Genomic DNA, 24,200 nt, shown 5'->3' on the forward strand with positions numbered 1-24,200 from the left:
ACCCAATAATCAAAATTATGTCGTTCCAAACCAGTAAGACCTCAGTTTATCTTCAGAACACAGTTTAAGATATTTTAGATTTAGTCCAAGAGCTTTCTGTCCCTTCATTGAAACTGTGTGTACGGTCTACTGTCCATGTTCAGAAAGGTAAGAAAAACATCTTCAAAGTAGTCCATGTGACATCAGAGGGTCAGTTAGAATTTTTTAAGCATCGAAAATACATTTTGGTCCAAAAATAGCAAAAACTATGACTTTATTCAGCATCGTCTTCTCTTCCGTGTCTGTTGTGAGAGAGAGTTCAAAACAAAGCAGTTTGTGATATCCGGTTCATGAACAAATCATTCGATGTAACCGGATCTTTTTGAACCAGTTCACCAAATCGAACTGAACCGTTTTAAACGGTTCACATCTCCAATACGCATTAATCCACAAATGACTTAAGCTGTTAACTTTTTTAATGTGGCTGACACTCCCTCTGAGTTCAAACAAACCAATATCTCGGAGTAATTCATTTACTCCAACAGTACACTGACTGAACTGCTGTGAAGAGAGAACTGAAGATGAACACCGAGTCGAGCCAGATAATGACTCATTCTCGAGTCAAGAACCGTTTCTGTCAGACGCGTCCGATTCGAGAACCGAGGAGCTGATGATACTGGGCATGTGTGATTCAGCGTGAAGCAGACTGACACACAGAGCGTCTGAACCGAACTGATTCTTTTGGTGATTGATTCTGAACTGATTCTGTGCTAATGTTATGAGCACGGGTAAACCGAAGGCTTGCAGTCATCGCCAATAACGTCATTATGTCGATCGCAAAAGAACCGGTGAACCATTTTCTTCAACCGGTTTATTGAATTGAACGATTCGAACGATCATTAGGGAAGTCGTGGCCTAATGGTTAGAGAGTCAGACTCCCAATCGAAAGGTTGTGAGTTCGAGTCCCGGGCCGGCAGGAATTGTGGGTGGGTGGGTGGGGGGAGTGCATGTACAGTTCTCTCTCCACCTTCAATACCACGACTTAGGTGCCCTTGAGCAAGGCATCGAACCCCCAACTGCTCCCCGGGCGCCGCAGCATAAATGGCTGCCCACTGCTCCTGGTGTGTGCTCACAGTGTGTGTGTGTGTGTGTGTGTGTGTGTGTGTGTGTTCACTGCTCTGTGTGTGTGCACTTCGGATGGGTTAAATGCAGAGCACAAATTCTGAGTATGGGTCACCATACTTGGCTGAATGTCACTTCACTTCACTTGAACTGTCTGAAAGAACTACTGGTGATCCGAAAACCGATGCAACCAGTTCTTGACCCGTGAACGAGTCATTATCTGGCTCGGCTCGCTGTTCATCTTAAGTTCTCTCTTCACAGCAGTTCAGTCAGTGTACTGTCTGAGTAAATGAATTACTCGGGGATATTGGTTTGTTTGAACTCAGAGGGAGTGTCAGCCACATTAAAAAAGTTAACAGCTTAAGTCATTTGTGGATTAATGCATATAGGAGACGCGAACCGTTTAAAACGATTCAAAATTATCATTCAAATGTTATTTTTCTTAATTGCATTTACAATCACAGTCAAGACACTTACGATTGAATTTTCATTCAATGTCCCGCAATGAATGTAGCAAAATCGATCACGTCTCCGCCCCCTCCCGCCATGTCAATCACTGCGTGAACAAGGCAGGGCTTGAAGAAGGTTAAGAGACTCAAGACTCAAGAGGATTCAAGTGAGAGAACATGGACAAGACAGTTGGTCCGTGTAAGTTTTGATTATAAAAACGTGTACGTTACAAATCGGTTTATGACTTCAATATTTCATTCGCACTTGTGGGCGGAGCTGAAACACTTCTTTCATCTGATTGGTCGAATCGTTCCACCTTCAGCACGGCTGTTTCATTCTTTCAGGCAGAATAAGAGTTGTGAGTAAGAGTCAAGAGTCAAGTAAGTGTGAGTGCGGCACTGTGATGTCTGAAACCACCACTCACTATTAAATTAGCATAATATTTGAATCAGATGTTGCTGGACACATAATTCGTGCTGCTGAGGCCTGCAAGTGACCCCTTTAAATTATTTCTAGGTTATAGTATTGTATGAATATTGTCCCACTGATAAATACAGTGCAAGTAGTTCTGTCTTCTTAAATAAAAATAACAATTGAATGATAATTTTGCCACAGTTTTTGCTAGAACATGTTACAGATATCTAATCATTTCTGTAATACATTTTCATTTTCATTTTGCAACTTAAAAAGCGTTAAAAGCAGTATTCATTTTACATATTAAAACTAGTGTATGAAATGGCAAATGAAAATTATGTAATTTAATTTTCATTTTGCACCAAACATTGCACAAATGTATTGGAAAATGTAAATACATAAATGTATTGCCACCTTACATATTGCATTGTCATTACATTCATATGCATTTACATATACATGCATATTACATTCAAAATTGAATATTGCTACCCATATGCTTCCATAGTCTCACTGGTTTGGAAGACATGAGGGTGAGTTATTAATTACATAATTTTGATTATTGGGTGAACTAACCCTTTAACTGTAATTGAGATATTTGTGAATTAGATCAAGTAATGCTGAGTGAATATAACATTTTTATATTATTCCTCACCTCCAGTTATTTTAATAAAGGGGCTCACTATAGCTTTATTGCTCATTCAGCTACTTGTGGATGAGACATGCAGGTGGTGATAAAAATGTGAAAAATACCAGAAGTCAACAGTAGACATAATATAAATGGGTTATTGTACAGCCGTGGCCAAAAGTTTTGAGAATTACATAAATATTGGAAATTGGAAAAGTTGCTGCTTAAGTTTTTATAATAGCAATTTTCATATACTCCAGAATGTTATGAAGAGTGATCAGATGAATTGCATAGTCCTTCTTTGCCATGAAAATTAACTTAATCCCAAAAAAACCTTTCCACTGCATTTCATTGCTGTCATTAAAGGACCTGCTGAGATCATTTCAGTAATCGTCTTGTTAACTCAGGTGAGAATGTTGACGAGCACAAGGCTGGAGATCATTATGTCAGGCTGATTGGGTTAGAATGGCAGACTTGACATGTTAAACTCCTTTTATGATGCACCTAAATCAACAATTTATAGGATCATCAAGAACATCAAGGAAAGAGGTTCAATTCTTGTAAAGAAGGCTTCAGGGCGTCCAAGAAAGTCCAGCAAGCGCCAGGAGCGTCTCCTAAAGAGGATTCAGCTGTGGGATCGGAGTGCCACCAGTGCAGAGCTTGCTCAGGAATGGCAGCAGGCAGGAGTGAGCGCATCTGCACGCACAGTGAGGCCAAGACTTTTGGAAGATGGCCTGGTGTCAAGAAGGGCAGCAAAGAAGCCACTTCTCTCTAAAAAAAACATCAGGGACAGATTGATCTTCTGCAGAAAGTATAGTGAATGGACTGCTGAGGACTGGGGCAAAGTCATATTCTCAGATGAAGCCCCTTTCCGATTGTTTGGGGCATCTGGAAAAAGGCTTGTCCGGAGAAGAAAAGGTGAGCGCTACCATCAGTCATGTGTCATGCCAACAGTAAAGCATCCTGACACCATTCATGTGTGGGGTTGCTTCTCATCCAAGGGAGTGGGCTCACTCACAATTCTGCCCAAAAACACAGCCATGAATAAAGAATGGTACCAAAACACCCTCCAACAGCAACTTCTTCCAACAATCCAACAACAGTTTGGTGAAGAACAATGCATTTTCCAGCACGATGGAGCACTGTGCCATAAGGCAAAAGTGATAACTAAGTGGCTCGGGGACCAGAATGTTGAAATTTTGGGTTCATGGCCTGGAAACTCCCCAGATCTTAATCCCATTGAGAACTTGTGGTCAATCCTCAAGAGGTGAGTGGACAAACAAAAACCCACTAATTCTGACAAACTCCAAGAAGTGATTATGAAAGAATGGGTTGCTATCATAGACAGTAAAAGAAATGGACACAGCGACCCCATTGGAACTCAACTGAGACAAGTGAAGCCCGTTTTTAGCTATTTTTAGCACTTCTGTTTCTGAGGCGCAGACTCAAACTAAGCTTGATGACGTCAGCAACCTGTCTGACAGATGTAAATCTTCTAGTAGCTGTGCGTGCAAACTGCCATCGTTAATCTTGCAGAGACGGCGAGCTTGAGCGGGGAGTTCTTTGGCGTGAGTGAGCAGGAGTAAGTATTCTGATTAATTATTTTGTATAGTATTTTAAAATGTAACGCCAGTACGCCATATTAAGTTAATTGCCTGCGAGCTTCTCCTCCTGTGTGTACGGTAATGCGACAGAGAGTCGAGTGGTTATGACGCAATCGTTAGCCTATTTTTATAAAACTGTTTCTACGGGGCCATAATGTAACATAGAAGGTAATGGAGCCCTTTATACATTGTCGTGTATCTTTAGAAATAAATAATGGACAAATGGAGTCTTTAAACGCCTCAGATGTAAAGTTATTCGCTGTCAAAGTGACGCCAAAATGAATGGGAGGTCAATGGGATGCTAACGCAAGTGAAGTTCTGCTACAAGATGGCGGCACCCGGCCGACTTCAACTTCCGGTCGACTTCCTTGCCGCTTGGTTGCTATCAGTCAGGATTTGGCCCAGAAGTTGATTGAGAGCATGCCCAGTCGAATTGCAGAGGTCCTGAAAAAGAAGGGCCAACACTGCAAATACTGACTCTTTGCGTAAATGTCATGTAATTGTCGATAAAAGCCTTTGAAACGTATGAAGTGCTTGTAATTATATTTCAGTTCATCACAGAAACAACTGAAACAAAGATCTAAAAGCAGTTTAGCAGCAAACTTTTTGAAAACTAATATATATGTAATTCTCAAAATTTTTGGCCACGACTGTATGCATTTAAATGTTTAATTTTCACATACTTTCTAGTGTAAGTGCAATGTGCTCATATTTATTTGTGCTTTAAATTACAAGTAAAAAAATACATATCAGCTTGTGCCTTGTAATCTCGAATTGCAGAATATATTTTAGTACATGCATTTGAGCGACGGCTATTAAAGGTAACGTTAATGAAATTACGTTGTTAAGAACATGGTCACATTTTCAAACAGAAATATTGATGGAAATATTCAATTCGCATTTTGCATCTCATAATTGCTGTGATAGACAGAGATGTACATAACATGCCAATGGAAGCTAAAACGGTCTCGCAATGATCTTTGGTTCATGAAGGTCGACTATCGTGCACATGACACGCTTGGGAATTTTCTGTATACGTTCTATATTGTAGATCAGTGGCTACAGAAAATAGTTGTTTAAATATCCTGTTGGACTCTTATCATTATAATTTCTAAATAAATAACAAAGTGCAGTAATATAGGATGCAGAGCTCGTCTGAAATGACTGATTCCAGAACATTGCGGTAGGATATCCGTAATAAAAAGAACAATACCAAACTGATTAATATTAAATTGGTTTAAACTTATATTTCACAGTCTCTAGGCAGAATCGGTCAAATCAGACCGCACAAATAGTGTTGGAATTTATTCTCTAGAAGATATATCATCAAATTATAAAACATTCTTTTGAAAAACAGTTATTCAGAAATAAAACCTTCGATTTTCGAGTTTTCTTTGGAAATTGTGCCACAAGAATCAACGTTTCTGACTCCTTTTTTTTTTTCAAATATTTAACGTGAACTAGTTTGAGACAACTAAATACATTACGCTATTAGAAAATGCATTTACAGAGCCCGGATAGCTCAGTCGGTAGAGCATCAGACTTTTAATCTGAGGGTCCAGGGTTCAAGTCCCTGTTCGGGCGAGTGATACTTTTTGCAAAGATTAGTCTGGTTGCTATGTTAAATGGCTCAAAGTTAAAAGCTGGGAATTCAAGAGACGCGCAACATTATAATAAATACGCTTTATTATCAAATGCTGTCAAAATTAGCTCAAAACTTTAATGAAACGGCTGATCGTCATTGCCTGTCATACGTCACTATGTACAGTAGGTGGCAGAAATAGGTCGCACGGCAATCAAAGTTCAATAAAGCTCCACCAGAAGAAGATGCAGAGCGCTGCTGCTGGAAGATTCTGGAAGTCTCTTGATTTGCACAAGGAGTCATAAGACGAGAAGGGATTTCACCATATTTCACGGTATTGGACAATTTATTAAAATAAAGTGCTGTGGCATGAATAAAGTGATTGTGGTCTTTGTTTTCTTTATTTGTTCTCCCAAAATGATGGCTTTAATAACAGACACGTAACGTTAGCGTGGCATTTAATGTCGCGTGATTTTGAAATCACCACTTAAAACCTTTTAACACAGCCAATGACTGAAATCTATTATTTTAAACCGATTGTTCAAGTTAAATCTGTGTGAATGTTCTGGTGACTGTTCATGATGGTCATTTGAATTTAGTTTTAACCAGCGCTAACTGAAAACATGGCTAAGCTTTAGAGTAATTCTTCTACGGGTAATACTAATGAAATAATTATCCAGCTTTTTTAGTATTTTGAAATGTTTCTTTTGACTAGATTAACCTGTTCTGGGCAACAATGGTGAAAGAGACTGGTTTTTATGATATGCTGGGTGTGAAGCCTAACGCCAGCCCTGAAGAACTGAAGAAGGCTTATCGTAAACTGGCATTAAAATATCACCCAGATAAAAACCCAACAGAGGGGGAAAGGGTAAGACTGTCAAAGTTGAATACATTATAATGCATTATTTTTGAGTGTATATTTGAGTGATTTTATAATTTGGATGTATATAGCAGTTTATGGATCATCTGGGTGGTTTCAAAGTTTGAACCTTGAAATTAAAATGTATTTTATTATTATTTTTTATTTTATTTTATTTCCAGTTCAAACAGATCTCCCAAGCTTATGAGGTTTTGTCAGATGCCAAGAAGAGAGAAGTGTATGACAGAGGGGGTGAGAAGGCAATTAAAGAGGGCGGAAATGGAGGGCCAAGTTTTGGCTCCCCCATGGACATTTTTGACTTGTTTTTTGGAGGAGGGGGACGCATGCACCGGGAGAGGAGAGGTAAGGACATTTCTTTCTTAGCTACAGACTCCACAGTTTGTGCAAACCTGGTAATCCATGTTATTCCTGGAGGATTTGTGAATGGAAGTGAAGTGAATAGATTTTTTTTAATGTATGTACTTTTATAACATTATACTTTGTATTATATTACCTTTGCATCAAATCACAAAAAACTAATTAACGCTAATGCAAGAGTGTTTCTAACACGGTGTCTATGGGAGTAAATTTGACATTGTTCTCTCTACTGACTGCCGTTATCAGTCTCTCGATTCTTTTTCCTTTATTTGAAAGTCATGAAAACACTCATGTTTTTCTTTTGCAATTTGAAAAAATGGGAATTCAAAAAATATATTTGTGGTAGTCTCCCATTCACTGCTATAGAGGTTTAGCCAACTATGACAACTTCTGCTGCTGAGAAACCCGGAAATGTGAAAAAAATAAGCTTCTGTGGTTGCTGTACACAGGAAAGAACATGGTGCATCAGTTGACGGTGTCTTTGGAAGACCTTTATAATGGAGCCACCAGGAAACTTGCTGTCCAGAAGAATGTAATCTGTGACAAGTGTGAAGGTAATAATTGACAGAAATTTTGTATAAGGGGTCATTTTATGAACTATTTTATATCACTATATAGTTTACAATACCATTCAAAAATGTTGGATTGGTAAGATTTTTTTTTAAAAGTTTAAAACAGTTGTTGCATTGCTGCTTAAGTGTTTCAAATACAATAGTTGGAATATGTTTTTTTTTTTTAACTGAATTTTGATCTACAGGTCGTGGAGGCCGTAAAGGAGTGATAGAAGTATGTCCTTTGTGTCATGGGGTGGGTGTCCAGGTCAGACTACATCACTTAGCACCTGGCATGGTGCAGCAGATATCAACAGTCTGTGCCGGATGTCAGGGGCAAGGTCAGAGACTGGGTCACCGCGACCGCTGCAAAACATGCGCTGGACGCAAGATACTACGGCAGAAGAAGATTCTTGATGTGCACATTAATAAAGGTTAGAAAGTGATAGGAAAAGCACGGTTCAGTCCAAAACATCTGTTCTCTGCAGTCTGTTGCTTTTGTTTATGCTTGATTATGTGTTATTGCAGGTATGAAAGATGGACAGAAAATAGTGTTCCATGGGGAGGGCGACCAGGAGCCTGGCCTTGAACCTGGAGACATCATTATTGTCTTGGATCAGAGAGCACACCCGGTTTTCACCAGGTAAAATCACACGGTCCAATCAGTCTCTGAACTCCTGGTTGATTTAGATTTTTTTATTTAATTGGTTTGGTTTGTTAATTTATGTTATATGATGCTGGTAATACTGAAGTTTGAAGTTGGCGCTGATTACATTGTCCTGCAATATATTTGCTGAATGAAATTAGTAAAAAATTTTGGGATGCTGATTCTAAATGTGGTGTCTAGCACATCATATTTTCTCAATAAATATGTGCATTTCATATCATTTCTGCTTTTCTTTCTCTGAGCCGGGTTATGACTATTTGTTTAACTCTCAGCTGATTTTCACATGTATGACTGATTCTGAAGACGTTATTTTATGCCTAATCCTTATTTCAAGGTTAGAATTAAAGCCAGTGACTGAAAGTTCACATCTGTGGGTGTTTTACTACATCTAAAAAGCGACAGAAATCATTTTTTTAACTTGCCATTATTAAAATTAGGCTTTATTTTTCAAGATCCAGGGGCTGTTTATTTTCAGAGGCATGTCATTGATGATATTGTCCTGGAGATGGCAGCACTGGCTCCTTTATTTCATGATTGGTGTCACACTTTCTCTGTTTTCTGTATATGGGACAGTCTGTTACAGTACTTGGTCATTTAGACAAGGCAATTAGAGAACAGAATATATAGATATTGTGTAAGAAACCTAACGATTAACATACTTACCATTTCGCCTGCCAGACAAGGAGAGGACCTCATCATGAACATGGAGCTACAGTTGGTAGAGTCATTATGTGGTTTTCAGAAACCTGTTAAAACACTGGACAACAGAACTCTACTCATCACATCCCATCCAGGTGAACCATCCTACATAAGTATACAAGCATTACATGCAGGTTTCTAATAACATTAGCAACATGGTGTGTCTGTGCTGGTCATTGCGTACAGCCTGATGGAAGTTTCTGTCTTGAACCTGTAAGCATATCCACTCTTGGTAATGATCTGGCTTGGGGAGAATGGCAAGAGTGATATTACGTAACCTTAGCAGATGGCACACCTTATGGTCATTTTTGCTATTGGATTTTCCAGAGTTCCTAATCCTTAGTGCTTTATTGACCGTGTATATCATCAGACTACCAGGCATGTGTGTAACATCTCTTCTTGTGGGCTTTGATTAAGTTGGTCTACCTGGATTTGGATTAACTGGTTCTGATATCACTCTGAATTTACTCCTGAATCATTTAGAGAGTAAAAACTACCAATTAGAAGCTTGGCTGGTTGTTAAATTAATCTTAATAATAGCAGAGCTCAGGTAACTGTAATATAAACTGTAGATGGGCAAAGCAAATTGTATTGTCTTTCTTTGTTGCATTAATAGGGGAGTTGATCAAACCTGGGGATAAGAGATGTGTCCTGAATGAGGGGATGCCAATGCACCGTCGACCATTTGAGAAAGGGAAACTCATCATCCTTTTCAGTGTGAGTACTCATTTTTCAATAGATCTTTACAGTGCGGTCATGTTAGTACATGCGATCTGGATTACAGAATTAGATTCTATAAATCAAGTTAGTGTAATCAAGTAGTCAAAAGTATGTTACATTTTATAATGCTCATAATAAGATTACAGTAACCTTTTGTGGATAACATGATTACACATTCCAGTTTGTTGCCTCTTAATGGTCACATTGACATGAAGGTTAACAAATATTTATTAATTTTAGTGTTTAATTAATGATTCACTTTTACATTTGTAAAAACATATTTTAAACATTTCAGAGCAAATACATAAATACAGTGGGTATAGAAATGAATCAGCCTGAAATGAAGATGGACATAGATTTTTTTATCCAGCTGTATTTACTCTTTGCAACTTAGAACATCCAAGTGAAAGATAACAACACCTATATGTCAGGAAAAAAACCCTCCTAGAAATGACTTGCCGACTCAATCAGGTGTAGCTAATCATCTTCTCAGTGGCACACAAAGTTATTTGACTTTCATCTGTGATCAGCTCTGGTCATTTTGATTAGCTCAGAGTGAAAAGAGCTTTCCTGAGCATTTCAGTCCTTGGTAGTGCAACTGAGGCAAACAATCAACTATGGGTGGCACTGTCAGAAGATCTCTGGGGTAAAGTTATGGACCGGCACAAGTCAGGAGATGCATACAGCAAAATTGCAAAGGCTTTATCAATGCCTAGAAGCACAGTGAAGTCTATTTTTAAGAAATGGAAGGTATTTGTTACAACACAGACCCTCCCTGGATCAGGAGGTCGCTCCAAACTGGATGAAAGAGCCAGGAGGAAACTGCTCAGAGAGGTGATCAGCAGGGACTGGAGCACTTGTCAGGATAGAAGAAAAAAAAATACAATCAAATTCTTGAGAAAAATGTACTGCCGTCTGCCAGAAAGTTTTCAATAGGAATAAAGTTTACCTTCCAACATCGCAGTGACCCAAAGCACACAGCAAAACTGAGCACACAGTGGTTGAAGCAGAAAAAGGTAAATATTACAGTCTAGTCTATAAAGTTAGTAGAGACAGATCCCAACAGACTAAAGGCTGTAATTAAAGCAAAAGATGGTTTAACAAAATACTGACACAAGGAGGTGATCCTTTTTCCAAATCAGTGATTCCGTTTTTTTATATACACACTTGATGTTCTAAATTACATTAAATACAGCTGGATTCATTTCAGGCTGCAAAGCAACAAAATGTGATACTTTTAAAAGGGGTGATTCTTTTCCCTACCCACTGTACTTTAAAGGCTGAGAAACGGTTATTGTATTAATTTGTAACTTTTTTTTTTTTCTTGCTCCTTCTAACTTACAACATTAACTGATTGTGCTTATTTTCTTCTTAAGGTTGTTTTCCCTGAAGAGAACTTCCTCCCATTAAACAAACTAAAGGAATTAGAAAGGTACTTGCCTGAAAAACAGGCAAATATTGAGCCTGAGGGCATGGATGATGACCTCTATATATACGCTGACCTTGAAGACTGTGATCTGTCCCGTGAACGCCACAATTACCACTATATAGAGGAGGAGGACTTCTACCCATCTGGAGGTGTGCAGTGCCAAACCTCATAGAGATTACTGTTCCCTTACCTTCCCTTTCACAACAAATGCCACCTCTGCTGGAACACAAGGAAAAGGACCAAGAAGAAAAAAGTTATTTACCTCTCAACTAGTTCTGTGCCTGGAATAAGACCTCTTAGTGCCGACCTCTTGTGTCATTGTTTGGAAGAAACTCCTCATCCATAATTTTGAGCAAATAATTTGTGAAATAAACTTAGGGGAGAGTTGTGAGACTGGTGCCATAGAGTTTCAGTTGAAGGGAAAGTCTATGGAAATGTGTGTAGAAGTTACAGTGGAAATGGGACATTTAGGTCAAGTTGGTTGTGCCATAATACCAGAAAATTTCATCTTTAAAATGTAATTTACTTTGAAAACCACATCCTCAGTTTGAAAAAAACAAAAAACATTACAATCTTTGTTCTGCTTATTGGCAATTAATTTTAAGTTACATGTAAGACTGTTTGATCTTGATGTTGTTGGAAATTTGCTGTGTGCCAGTTTACTGTTAAATGTTCTAGAACATTTTAAACTAATAAGAGGGTTAGTAATTAAGTTTTAAATACATTTGAAATGGTGGTATTTCTAAAGAAGAAATCTTGTTCATAATGATGGCAGACTGTGATCCATTACATAAAAGCTTTATTTTGTAGAGAGTGATATTAGTTTGCTTGATATTATTTATAGCTCAGTACCAGGTGAAATAATATTTCATGATATTGTGCTTACATTGTCATCATAACTAAGAAATAATAGCCAAGGATTTGAACTGAACTATATCATGTTGTATTTGTTTGCTATAAGGAGACATTAAAATCCTTTTTGGGAGGAATTTATTTAATCTAAATAACCAAAAAAATTTTTTTAAATGAGCCGGATTTACATAGCTCTACATAAATCCAGTCTTAAGAAAACTGAAGCTTTTTCAAATTCCATTTTAACTCGAGAAATTTTTGGATATTGCAAATGCACCTTTATCCCTTTTGTTATTAGTATTATTTTAATTTTTGCTATTAAATAAATCTTTATTCGATTATTTTATTATCTGTGTTGACTGAAGATTAATTGAAAATTTGTGAATTTTAATTATGACCAATAACTGCCATTCTGCCATTTGTAGTTCTATTTATAAAATAAATGTCACAATGTTATTCATTCAGTCACTTTTGTATTTTTTGGCTCTGGTGGGATTTGGGTACTTGTGGAAATAAACATTCCTCTTGTTTGTTTAAAAAAAAAAAATCATAATATACATTTTGTATATCAAGATGTCTCTACAGCTTTATTGGAGATCTACTGCAAATATCAAGCACACATCTAACCAGTTAATGATGCATCTTAATGACAAATCTTCTTGAAAAGATAGTCATGAATTATTCATGCTTGAATTTTAATTAAACTGCAGCAATAACAGCACGTTATTTACCAACACAGTAAGATACTCAGAGACTTACACTGTAAAGCAGTGTTATACCAATATTCAACAAAAACTCTGAATACCCTCGATTAAAAAATAATCTGTAATTATCAGAATACAAACCATACTGATTACTTCATAAGTATTGCAGTAACTGCATAATATGTTCACCCGCATGCAGTACAAGTAGATGTGCTTGGTTGAGTGTTAAAACACACTAAACCATTATAATCAACACAATATTGTACCATATGAATTCTAAACATATCAGAATTCTAAATGTACACAAGTACACATATGTGAAAATGTCCTCATTGAGTCCAAGACTAGTGCAAGGTCACATTATGAGCAAGTACACACTATTTGTCTTTGGCCAAAATGATCAAAGAAAATCCATTCACATATAAGATGTCAAAGAATGGTCTGGAAAGAAAACCTGTACATTTACCACACTAATGTCAATCGGGCTAAATCTTGCATGCAGATATTATCACAGACAATACCACAAAGCCCTTAATTATAATAAAAGACCAGTACATCCATGCAGTATTTCTTGTTTTCCACTAGAGACTTCAGAGGAATGTTAGTATTACATAACTGGATGTAGTTAATTTCAGATGTCGAAGAGGTCCTTCATCTCAAGGTATGATGCTAATGTTCAACAGGAACATAAATCTTTTTGAGAGCTTTGAATGGAAGACCAATGTCATAACAGGCGTATAAAGCCAGAGACACGTGTGTGTGTGTGTGTGTGTGTGCAGGAATACCACAAATCCTGAAAATAAAACTCAAAAAATGTGTCCAGAGTCTCAAGGCTTCCAGAGTTTGAGTAGGCCATCCTCGCTGTATGTGGCGATGAGATTCTGATGGGGGTGGTGAGTTATGCCAACCACGTCTTTTTCATGTACCTGTGGAGGATGTACACACAAACACTTGTTTAATTTAAAGCAGAGTTAATTTTATATCCACTTCAGTCTTGATATAGATCTCCAACTAGTCCTAATTAGAGGTACAGCCGGTGTTTGGATTATAAATACCAATTGTTCTGGAATACCCAGAAGACAACTTCAGCTGTGAACCTATCACACTTCACCAGACTAAAACAGATCTCGTGGATATGCAGCATGTGCTGTGAGGGCGGACGGTACCGTGAGGGTTCTCTCTAGTTTGCCAGTGATGGTGCTGAAGCAGTACAGCACATAGTCTTCTCCCACGCAATAAATCCACTCTCCACGTGGAGACAACGTGCAGCAAACAAAGTCTGCCCCCTCTCTTACACCTGAACAGAAACTTCTCATCACCTGGGAGGGAAAAAAGAGAGGGGGACAAGAGGGTGAGAGAGCGAAAGTGCAATGCAAATGGGTAAAGGCACGCTTCAGAGAGTACCAAGAAGCATGCAAGAGTGAGTCATCAAATACGTCAAGAAAAGAGTGGGTGAGACGACTGAACAGGGTACGCCTTATAAGCCATCAGACGGTCAGAATAATAAGTGCGTAGCTATTTTTAGCAAACCTCACAAACTGCATTGGAAGTTTGATGCCTTTTTTTTTTTTACTTCTGCTCAACATCCAGCCTTTAGTCAAGGTTTCTGATTCATTAATTGTGTTATTTTGTGCCATTTATGGCAAATATGAAAACCAGTTGCTGTAGGTTTCACTCTAGTGTAAGCTTTTTAAAATAATAATGAGGAGGATCCAGAAGTATCTTGCTCAGTATATGCTGGTTAATTTTTGTTCTCACCTGGCCATGAATGTTTGTAACAACCACCGTGTTGGTCCTATTGCACACCACGAAGTGCTCAGGAGTCTTTGGGACAAGCACAACGTTGTTAACAGTGATGTCTGTACTATCAGGAATGTCAGGGGTTTTTATTGTGTGAGTGCAATCCACTGTCTTCATGCTCCAGACCTGAAAAAAGACAATTAAGTAAAGAAAATCCACAAAAATAAATGTAAATATGCATAGGCTATTGCAAGTTGTTCGCCACAGTATGAACACCTACCTTTACTGTGCCATCTGCTGACGCGCTAATGACATGCTGGCCATCGTGTGAGAAGATGACATCATTTATATGAGCCGTATGGCCTCTAAACTCCTTCAGCATCTTTCCTGATTTCAAACCATGAAGCCTGATCAAAGAAATCCAAAAGTTAGAAATGAAACAAAATTCAATTAGAATTAGAAATAGTTAGAAATGAAACACAAATTAATCATTTAAAAAAATGAAGCTTTAGCAAAGGAGTAACAAAAAAAGCAATATAACAAAACAAAATCAAAATTTTTTTATGATGTCATGAATCAATCATTATCACTAAAGAGTCTTTAAATTAATCAAAGAGAATTTTAATTCAAAAAATCATACATGAAGGTCATAATGCAGAACAACAGCTTTTGTTTGCAACATATACAAAGTGATTTTATCATTTTCACAGATTCAACATTTCTTTATAAAGGAAGCCTGTGCAAAAGAGTGACACCCAAAACAAAAAAGCAAAATACAAACACAAAAACTAAATAAAATATGGCATGAAGAGAGGTCAATGTGATTGTATCAACTTATAACGTAAAGCATGAACAAAGGAGCTATAAACTAAACAAAATGAACCTAAACAAAAACAAAGCCAAAACAAAACAAAACAAAAGCAAGACATGAAAGCACAGTACTATAAAACAAAAGGCAACATTATGTCAATCAATTAATCATTAGCATCAAAGATCTAAGAGAATATAAAAATCATATATCGATGTCATACTAGAAGATAGAAAAAAACTAAACCTTTCAACGTGATTCTACCATCTTTACTGAAAAATATTGTCCTCTCATGCACATGAAATTCCACCCACATGCACCATGAGAGTCTAGCACTACCGCCCAGCCGCAGAACTACTGCAGTCAGGACTGAGAGAGAGAGAGAGAGAGAGAGAGAGAGACAGAAAGAGAGAGAGACAGAGACTTTCGCTCTGGGCATGTGATGGAATATTCCTGACGACTCTTAATACCTAGACCTTGATTTGTTTCAATTCTGTCTAACTCATCTCTCTGTCTACAACAGAGAACAAAGCAAAAATACAACATGTTACCTGAAACACATCTATACTGCCATGTGCACCATACCAAACCCCTCAAATGTACTCATCTCATTCAAAGATTTCCAAACACATACATGATCCAAAGATGACCATGACAAAAACAAACAAGAAAGGTAGCCTTTTATACATAATTTTTTAAAGCCAGGCTGGCAATCACGTGTATCATACACTACTGAGAGCATAAATCCAATCTATTGCAAAAGGGGAGGGGCTAGTATTTATCAATAAGTGGCCAATAGCAGAGCAGCTTGCCACTTCACCACCCCTCCCATTCCCAATCCAGCTAAGGCGCTGGAATGACAAAACGTCTGCTTCAGTCCGCTGCTGTATGGGTAGCTGAGCAACGAACAGAAACCCATTATCTGTGCGTGCTGCCTCGCTCAAGCACGTGGCCAATCCTGCTTCTTTCCACCCACATGCACCATGAGAGCCTAGAACTGATACCCAGCTGTAGAAGTACTGCAGTCTGGTCTGCGAGTGAGGGAGAGATGCTGAGTCTGGGCATGTGACGGAATATTCCTAATGATGTTTAACACCCAGACCACGACTTTACATTTCCTCCTCCTCTACCGCCTTTTCTGTCTACAAAGTATACATGGCAAAACATTTCAATAAGGTAGCCTACTGTTCCTACTGGCACTTGTTATTGCATAGCAACTGATCATTTTGTTTCTTATGCATACAATATGCTCCTATTGTGAGATCCATTACATGGCTTTCTACCTTCAATCTCTTTTCTGTCCACTTAGCAAGAAAATCAAAGCAATTATCTTAAGATTAACAACAATCTGGGTAATGCACGTGCAAAATATGTGGCCAGATTCACAAAATATTCTTAAGAATAAAATTCTTAAGTGCTATTTTCTTATTTGAAAAACCTGAGAACCGTTTAGGAATGTGCTTATATTTCTTTTTAAGATTGTTCTTGCAGGTATAAAAATTATGTCATAATTAACTCACCCTCAAGTTGTTCTAAACCTGTATGAGTTTCTTTCTTCTGTTGAACACAAATGGAGATATTTTGAAGAATGCTGGTAACCAAACAGATGACGTAGCCACTGACTTCCAAAGTATGATAAAATAAAATAAGTTGGAAAAAACTTGAGGGTGAGTAAATGGTGATAGAATTTTCATTTTTGGGTGAACCATTATTTAACCCTTGTGCTGTGCTGAAAATCCTTTAACTAATTTGGTGTTCCCTGTCAAAAACCTTTCTTGTAAATTTCTCATTATGCCCATTTATCACCTAATTTTGAATTCAGCTATTGAAATCAGCTTTTGCACCTCAATTTTTGATTACAAAAGCATTATTTGTGGATAACTTTGGCAATACTCACTCAAAAACTAAGGAGGCGTACAACCAATCAGTTCCAAAAAGAAATACAAAAATTGTGCTTATTAAAATAAAACAAGTTGATAAAAGGATTAAATACAATATTTGGTAATAACATATCATACCAATAAATTTATAAGCAATTTTTTTGGGTAGTTGTGTGATCAAAGTCAGTAAGTTGTAGTCCAATGAAATGTTATCACATTAGACTAAAATTTACTGACTTTGCACGGATTATCAGGAAACAGAATATGCCCTTGAAAAAAACTTGAAAAAAATCTTATTAAAGATCATTGTAATTAACCTCTTAAAGGTAGGATAACATCCAACTTGTTTTAAATCCCCATTGTTTAATGCATTTTTGGGGGTTGTTTTTAATAAACTGTTGTAATTACAATTTAACACCTGCTTCATATGATAAATATTAATACTAGGAGCATGAAAGAATATTTGCAAGTTACACCAGGAATCAGTAATGTAAACAATGATCAGTCATGGACATGCATGGTGTGATTCTTTTGCTGAATTTTTTGTGAATCTGCCACTTGGAATGCCACTCAAAACATGACAGGAGTTAGATAACAGATCCATCTTCAGAACACAATCTAAAAGTGAACACCAGTTATGAAATTGTGCAGAGTCAGATTTGTAATATATGTTGAACCTGATGGTCTGGTCAAAGGAGCCACTTAATAATTGACTGCTGTCCTTGTTGAAGCAGACGCAGGTGACTGCTTTGCCGTGGGCTCGTTCTATTCTATTCAGACACGTCCCGTTCAGAATCCTCCAAACCTGGAATAACAAAATGATACATCTTACCACATAACAAACTGAACAGAGGTAAGGAAAACCTCTTCAACTGAACTAAAGGTGTGCAATGAGGTCTAAATGGAAACATCATTATTCAGTGAAGATGATAAATCATAATTTTTAGCTTTCTGTGCCATGAAATACTGAATCAAGGGATTTTCAAATAATAATTTGTAATTGATAATAATTAATCAATAGATCAGTAGATCAAAGAAATCAAAGAGATCAGTTACTCTACTGTTCTTCATGTTATAATGGACTGCAGTCACAACTGTAATCGGATGCTGTGTGATTAAAAGACTACATATATAAGTGCTTACAGGGTTTAATTAACATTTGCCTTCAGAGCTACTGTCCCCTGAGATTGAGGTTTCTTACAATGCCGCTGAAAAGCATCAAGGGGCTGGTGAGCTTTTTTAACGTCATCTCACCAAGGCTGATTTATTTGAACCAAAAATACTGTTTTTCTTACTTCTAGAATTCAAGAACATAGGTTCAAGTTCTACTAGCTTTCAAATCCATACCTGTATCGGTATATATGACCAGTAATGTTTCACTCAAAAAAAAAAAAAAAAGATGATTTGCTTTATATCAGTTTTAATTTCTGATTTGACATTTCCAAAAATATAAATGATAGTTTCAAATGGACAAATACTAGAGACTGTGTACAGTTAGAAACATACAGTAGACTGCAAGTGGAACATTGGTCAGTGAAGGGCCATACCTGTATCTTTCCATCCTGAGCTCCAGATGCGATCATGTCAGAGTCGTGACTTACTGCCAGACACAGAACAGCATCATCCATCATCATGAAATTATCCTGAGCTTGGTACTTCAGATCCTACTCGTGCAAGAAACAAACAAACGGGCAGACCATCACACATCACATTTAACCACACAAAATGATGTTATATTTAAAAAAGAAAATAGGTTTTCAGACATTGCCTAGGTATGGAATGAAACAGCATAAGACAATACACCCAAATGATGGGTTGATTTAGGTGGTAAGGCAGTTTCTTATGTCTACCAGAAAGAAAAACACCAACCACAACATACGCTTTTTAAACAGCCAGAAAAATAAATCACTCCGAGTCTCATACTGTACACTCAGATTCCCCAGTAGTAGTGGAAGTCCATGTGTGAGAAAGGGCTAGCATTTATTTTTGGCCCCAACTGCCTCAGCTCAACCTAATAGATGTCATAGAGTGTTAGGGTGACCCATATTGTATACCTCTGAGGTTTTACTTGAATCCGAGGCTTTCCCGACAGAAAAAATTAAGCCACACTTAATGTGAGAATTAATTTTTTGCCCCCACAAAACAGGCCTAGGACAGCATATGTGCGTTGCCTCTTTCACGCATCAAGGAGATGATGTTCTTGAGCTGTGCATTTATATATAGCATAGAGAGATGAACATAGACTGAATCTGTTAATAAATAATTACTTTTCTATATAATCACATTTCAAAGCATTCTAGTGAAAATACTGCATATTTGTCAGAGAGCCTTGGAAGAACCTGCTGGAAAAACAACCCTCTCTGCTACACTCCATAAATCAGGTGCAGTACAGTGATTATATGAAGTCGTTCATCAAAAGGCAAATGAAAGTCATCAAGTTTGTTTAAAGAATGCAAGGAGTTTATTGTTTTATTGTATTTACAACAAATCATTTATTGAAGTTAACAGCTTTCTGTTATTCTTATGGTGATGGTAACCAATTTAATTATCTCTCCCCATCCTCTGACAACCAGTTACAGTACCCTCACAAATCATTTGTCTGGCAAGCATTTCTCTCTGGATGAATGCCCATCATCTAAAGCTGAATATATTAAATACCGGGGTGCTGCTGTTCATCCCTTGCCAGTGCCTTGTCATTTCAATATACAACTCACTGATTTCATCCACACAGAGTGCCAAAAACCTTGGTGTCACACTGGACAAAGACTTCTCATTTACAGCCCACATACTCGCAAAAGGCAAAACACGATACCTCCTGCAGAACATTTACAGAGTCACACATTTCTCACCAGAGAATCTATTGAGATTCTGCTAGAGGCCCTAGCATGATCTTGTCTTGACTGTGGCGACACACTCACATCACATTTAATCAAACGTCAGCTCATCCAGCTGATATTCAACCTTAGCAGGTACTCTCATGTTTCACCTCTGCTATGCAATCTCCACTGGCCCCATTCATGATAGGATATATATGGCAGAATATACACTACTGTTCAAACGTAATTATTCCGAGAGAGAATAATTACGGAATAATTACGTTTTTTTTTTTTTTTTTTTAAGTCTCTTATGCTCACCAAGGCTGCATTTATTTGATCAGAAATACAGTAAAATCTGTTGTTTAATGTTACGAGTTTTAATGTTTAGTTTAAATGTGATTTATTTCTGCGATTGTCAAAGTTACATTTTCAGCATCATTACTACAGTTTTCCGTGTCACATGAACCTTCAAAGATCATTCGATACTCTAACATTTAAAAGCTTTGAGTAGATAAAAAAGATGCATAAAATTGATCAAAAGTGAGTTTGTAATGTCACAAAAGATTTCTATTTCAAATAAACGTGGCTCATTAAAATGTCTATTCATCAAATAATCCTGATGCTGAAATTAGCATATTCGTATGGTTTCTGAAGAATCGTTTTACACTGAACCCTTGAGTAACGGCTGCTGAAAATGCAGCTCTGCCATCACAGGAATAAGATTACATTTTAAAGTAAATGCAGTCTTGGTGAGCATGAGACTCCTTTCAAAAATATAAAAAATCTGATTTATTCTAACCGTCTGATCAGTTCTAAATGTATAAATAAAAATATCATATAAATATTATATAAATTATTATATAAGAAAAAGTCATAAAAATATTATATATAATTTATATGAAATACCATTTATTTGATGGGCAGTATATACTCACCTTCCGAATTTTACCAGTGGTGAAGTTCCAGACTTCAATGAAACCATCAACAGATCCAGTAATCAAGTACTGTCCATCAGGAGAGAATAGTGCACACTCTACATGGGACTTTGGCCCAAACTGTATCATACATGCGCACACATGGACAAACAGGAAAAAAAATATATATATATTATAGTAATAAGCACTATAAATATTGTTCCAAAGCAGTTTTGAGTTAATGTTCTGACCACTCTAAAAAAATGTTTTTTAATGTTTTTAATCATTTTATTTGAATAATTTTCTATAAATTTTTTCCAGACATCCCAGCACCCCTTTGAGATCACTTGGGGTTCCCTGGATCCCAAATTGAAACCCCTTACCTAGACAATACCAGCCTGCCTTGGGACACTATAAACCTCCCAAAAATTGCATGCTGATATTAATCCAAAAGTGTGGTGTTAAAGCAAGTAAGGCAGAACACAGAGAGTGCAAGATACAGATGAAAGCCTCAGGTCACAAAAGCAATTAAATGTGCATATGCTGAGCCCTGTAGCATGTAGAATATTCAGATAAGATTCCTTGTAATGCAGATAGGAATAACATCCATCATTTATTTCTTATATTCGGTCTTGATTTAAAACATTTGCACCACCTTTTTCAAACAGTAAGAATATTCCTTTCTATTTTCTCTAACAAGTAAACTGACTGAGATCACAGTGTTGTGTTTACAGCACCTTTATGAGGCGACTGAGCTGAGTAGGGAAGCGCTCTTCCTCCATGTCCTTCAATGCACCTTTCCCCCGGAACAGTTCCAGAGACATACCTGGAGGTAAGAGACCCTGGTGCTGCTGCCACTTCAGCGACTTCAGAGACAAAGTGTGGGAAAAGTAGAGTATGTAAAGTCGAATAAGAAGAAGCCCAGGTAACACTGCTCAAGTAGAAGAGGTTTTTTTTTTTACTCACCAGCATTGCTAGTGAGCCAAACTGCCGTAGTGCTTTGGTTTCCTGTAACCTGTATAAAGCACCCTCACATATACGGCCCTGTAAAAACAAAGGATAACTGATGCATGCAATACAACAGAATGCAACAGGTTAGTAAAAAAAAGAAAACATAAAAGTTAGCAAACCTGGCCCAGAAGAGCCATGAGACGAGAAGGTGGCACCAAGCAGACCTCTCCTGCAAAAGCTTGAGCAATAGCCAGTCTGCGCTTCTCTTTACTGCTGCCCACTGGGTATGCCTGTAGGCCAGTGGCAAGACAAAAAATAAATCATTGTTACACAAAAATACATATCTTATTGTTTTCCACCTTATTTTTAAGAGTGGGTGATGCCTTTTGTAACCTGAATGTCCGAGGCTTCTGGTGTGATACATTTCCAGTTGTTTTAGTTAAACATTCAAACATTTCTGTTGATAGAAAAGTTTACAGTATTCGAGTATTCCGTTCAAATAAAAGTGTGCAGGTTTAAATGTTTGTAAATAAAGAATTTAAGACATAAATATCAGTATGTTTTTTTTCAAGAAATAAAAATATTTTACATTTGTAATAGATATATATATATATATATATAATATAATATAATATATATATATAATTATTATTATTATTATTATTAGTTTAATTTTATTTTGTTACTTTCAGGAGAGTGTACTCATTAACAAAACTGTTTATCACTAAGAAAATCATATTTTCCTGAATAATTTAGAATTACATACACACACACACACACACACACACACACACATACATATATACATATACACATATATATATATATATATATATACACACATATATACATATATATATATATATATATATATATATTAATATAATAGCTTAAAATCTAATGTATATATTTTACATTTAAAGCTGAGCGAAAAGTCTGGCAACCCCTGCACTGGAGTGTAACTCACCAATGATAATTTCTCAGTCATTTATACAGATCTTGATTCTCACCTTAACCATTAACCAGTTACTAAATGATACAGTTTGAACACGTACCTCTTGCGAGTCAAAGTATGGCTTGCTGAGGAGGGTCTCCAGGTGCGAGTAGCGCTCAGGTTGAGTGTGCTTCAGCATGATCATGGGGTCGGTCTGCTTTAGTAAACATTGAGCAGCTCCCAGCTCACCCAACTCAATCAACTCCAGCACAATCTACACAGACAACCAGATATCACTCACTTCTGAAAAGTAAGATTCTACGTGAAGATTTAATTTACTATTTGACATGCTGCAAGTTTCTATTTTCTGAGAAAGCTGTAGGTTTTCCTTCTCTTATTTACCTGTTCGTACAGCTCAATGAGCAGTTTGTCAGGAAGCTTCAGATACTGGATTGCTAGCAGCACTATATCCCACTGGCCGTTGGTGATGTCGGAGATGAAGCTGTCGATGCTGTCGACCGTGTGAAGAGAGACTGCTGTCTCCTCTTGAAGCATCGCCAGAGTGCGGTGCAAATTATTTTCCTTCAGATACTGCATGATCAGACGAATCACGCTGCAAAAAGCGACGGACGCTGTCACCGGAGCTTTACAAAAACATCAACTAAACGGTATCTGTATTTTACTGCAGGGTTTAATCGGCATTAGTTTTATTAACTTAGCTGTTTGAGTTATGAAAAAAGGAAAGGGGAAAAAACGCTGACGTAGACTGATTTTTTAATTATTAAATTCTACTTTAAATTTTTGTCTAACACAACGACTGATTGATAAGTAAACATTAACACACTCTATTGACATTGCATTTGATTCCCGATATCATCCAGTTGAAAAATCATAAGTTTATCCGTCCATAACAAGTATATGTATTATATTCTGCACTCATAAACGATCAAATACAGTGTCAGAATCCCATCCATTCGAAGTGAAGTGAATAACGGTGTACTTACTCTGCTGATTCCACTTCAAGGTCCATGGCTGCGAGGTTTGTCGAAGTCTGCGTCTAGATGTGTAGTAATGTGCCAACATTCAACAGCGCTGCTCAGTGTTGATCCTCAGCCACGTGAACACCGTGGCCGTGACCGCCCAATACACGTGCTGTTGTATTTATTGCTCACACGTCTGAAATCACGGAAACCTCTCACAGATTGTTGCGGATTTTTGGGAGGGCGGATTAATGACTCGTCTGGAGAAATTAATAGGGGAAAAACCCCGCAACGTTGACATCAGGTGCCCAGAGAGCGTGCGGGCAGATGGTGCATCAAAGCCACAAAGCTGATGTATCATAAGTACCACAATGAATATGGTTCAATCAATCATCATGAACGCAACTGTACAGACGCTCGTCATCTTTAATAAAGCGTTGGTTTATTATCAATGAACAGTAAGTCAATTTTTCCAATAGAATACTGAAGAATCGATTTAGAATACAAAACACATCACAGGTGTCGCATCCCAGCATGGC

The 24,200-nt window shown here is 37.3% G+C and overlaps 2 protein-coding genes and 1 non-coding gene across 3 annotated transcripts; 2 read left to right on the forward strand and 1 right to left on the reverse strand.

Moving 5' to 3' along the window:
* The first annotated feature begins 5,708 nt into the window (after nucleotides 1-5,708).
* Nucleotides 5,709-5,781, forward strand: trnak-uuu (transfer RNA lysine (anticodon UUU)). The gene has a single exon. It is a non-coding gene; the product is annotated as a tRNA-Lys (tRNA).
* A 171-nt stretch (nucleotides 5,782-5,952) lies between these two features.
* LOC132142630 (dnaJ homolog subfamily A member 1-like) lies at nucleotides 5,953-12,398 on the forward strand. Its single transcript, XM_059552634.1, has 9 exons — nucleotides 5,953-6,113; nucleotides 6,495-6,647; nucleotides 6,821-7,001; nucleotides 7,466-7,570; nucleotides 7,774-8,001; nucleotides 8,096-8,210; nucleotides 8,913-9,028; nucleotides 9,550-9,650; nucleotides 11,030-12,398. Exons 2-9 carry the CDS (start codon nucleotides 6,516-6,518, stop codon nucleotides 11,252-11,254), a joined length of 1,203 nt encoding a protein of 400 aa, XP_059408617.1. The 5' UTR covers nucleotides 5,953-6,113; nucleotides 6,495-6,515; the 3' UTR covers nucleotides 11,255-12,398.
* A 95-nt stretch (nucleotides 12,399-12,493) lies between these two features.
* Nucleotides 12,494-23,844, reverse strand: smu1b (SMU1 DNA replication regulator and spliceosomal factor b). The gene is made up of 13 exons (XM_059552633.1): nucleotides 23,686-23,844; nucleotides 23,084-23,294; nucleotides 22,803-22,955; nucleotides 21,927-22,037; nucleotides 21,763-21,840; nucleotides 21,534-21,662; nucleotides 20,818-20,937; nucleotides 18,614-18,730; nucleotides 17,744-17,871; nucleotides 14,659-14,785; nucleotides 14,397-14,564; nucleotides 13,805-13,957; nucleotides 12,494-13,564 (listed from the first exon to the last, which is right to left on the reverse strand). Exons 1-13 carry the CDS (start codon nucleotides 23,709-23,711, stop codon nucleotides 13,466-13,468), a joined length of 1,620 nt encoding a protein of 539 aa, XP_059408616.1. The 5' UTR covers nucleotides 23,712-23,844; the 3' UTR covers nucleotides 12,494-13,465.
* Between the last annotated feature and the right edge of the window lie 356 nt (nucleotides 23,845-24,200).

This window comes from Carassius carassius, chromosome 6 (assembly GCF_963082965.1).
Source record: "Carassius carassius chromosome 6, fCarCar2.1, whole genome shotgun sequence".
NCBI lineage: Eukaryota > Metazoa > Chordata > Actinopteri > Cypriniformes > Cyprinidae > Carassius > Carassius carassius.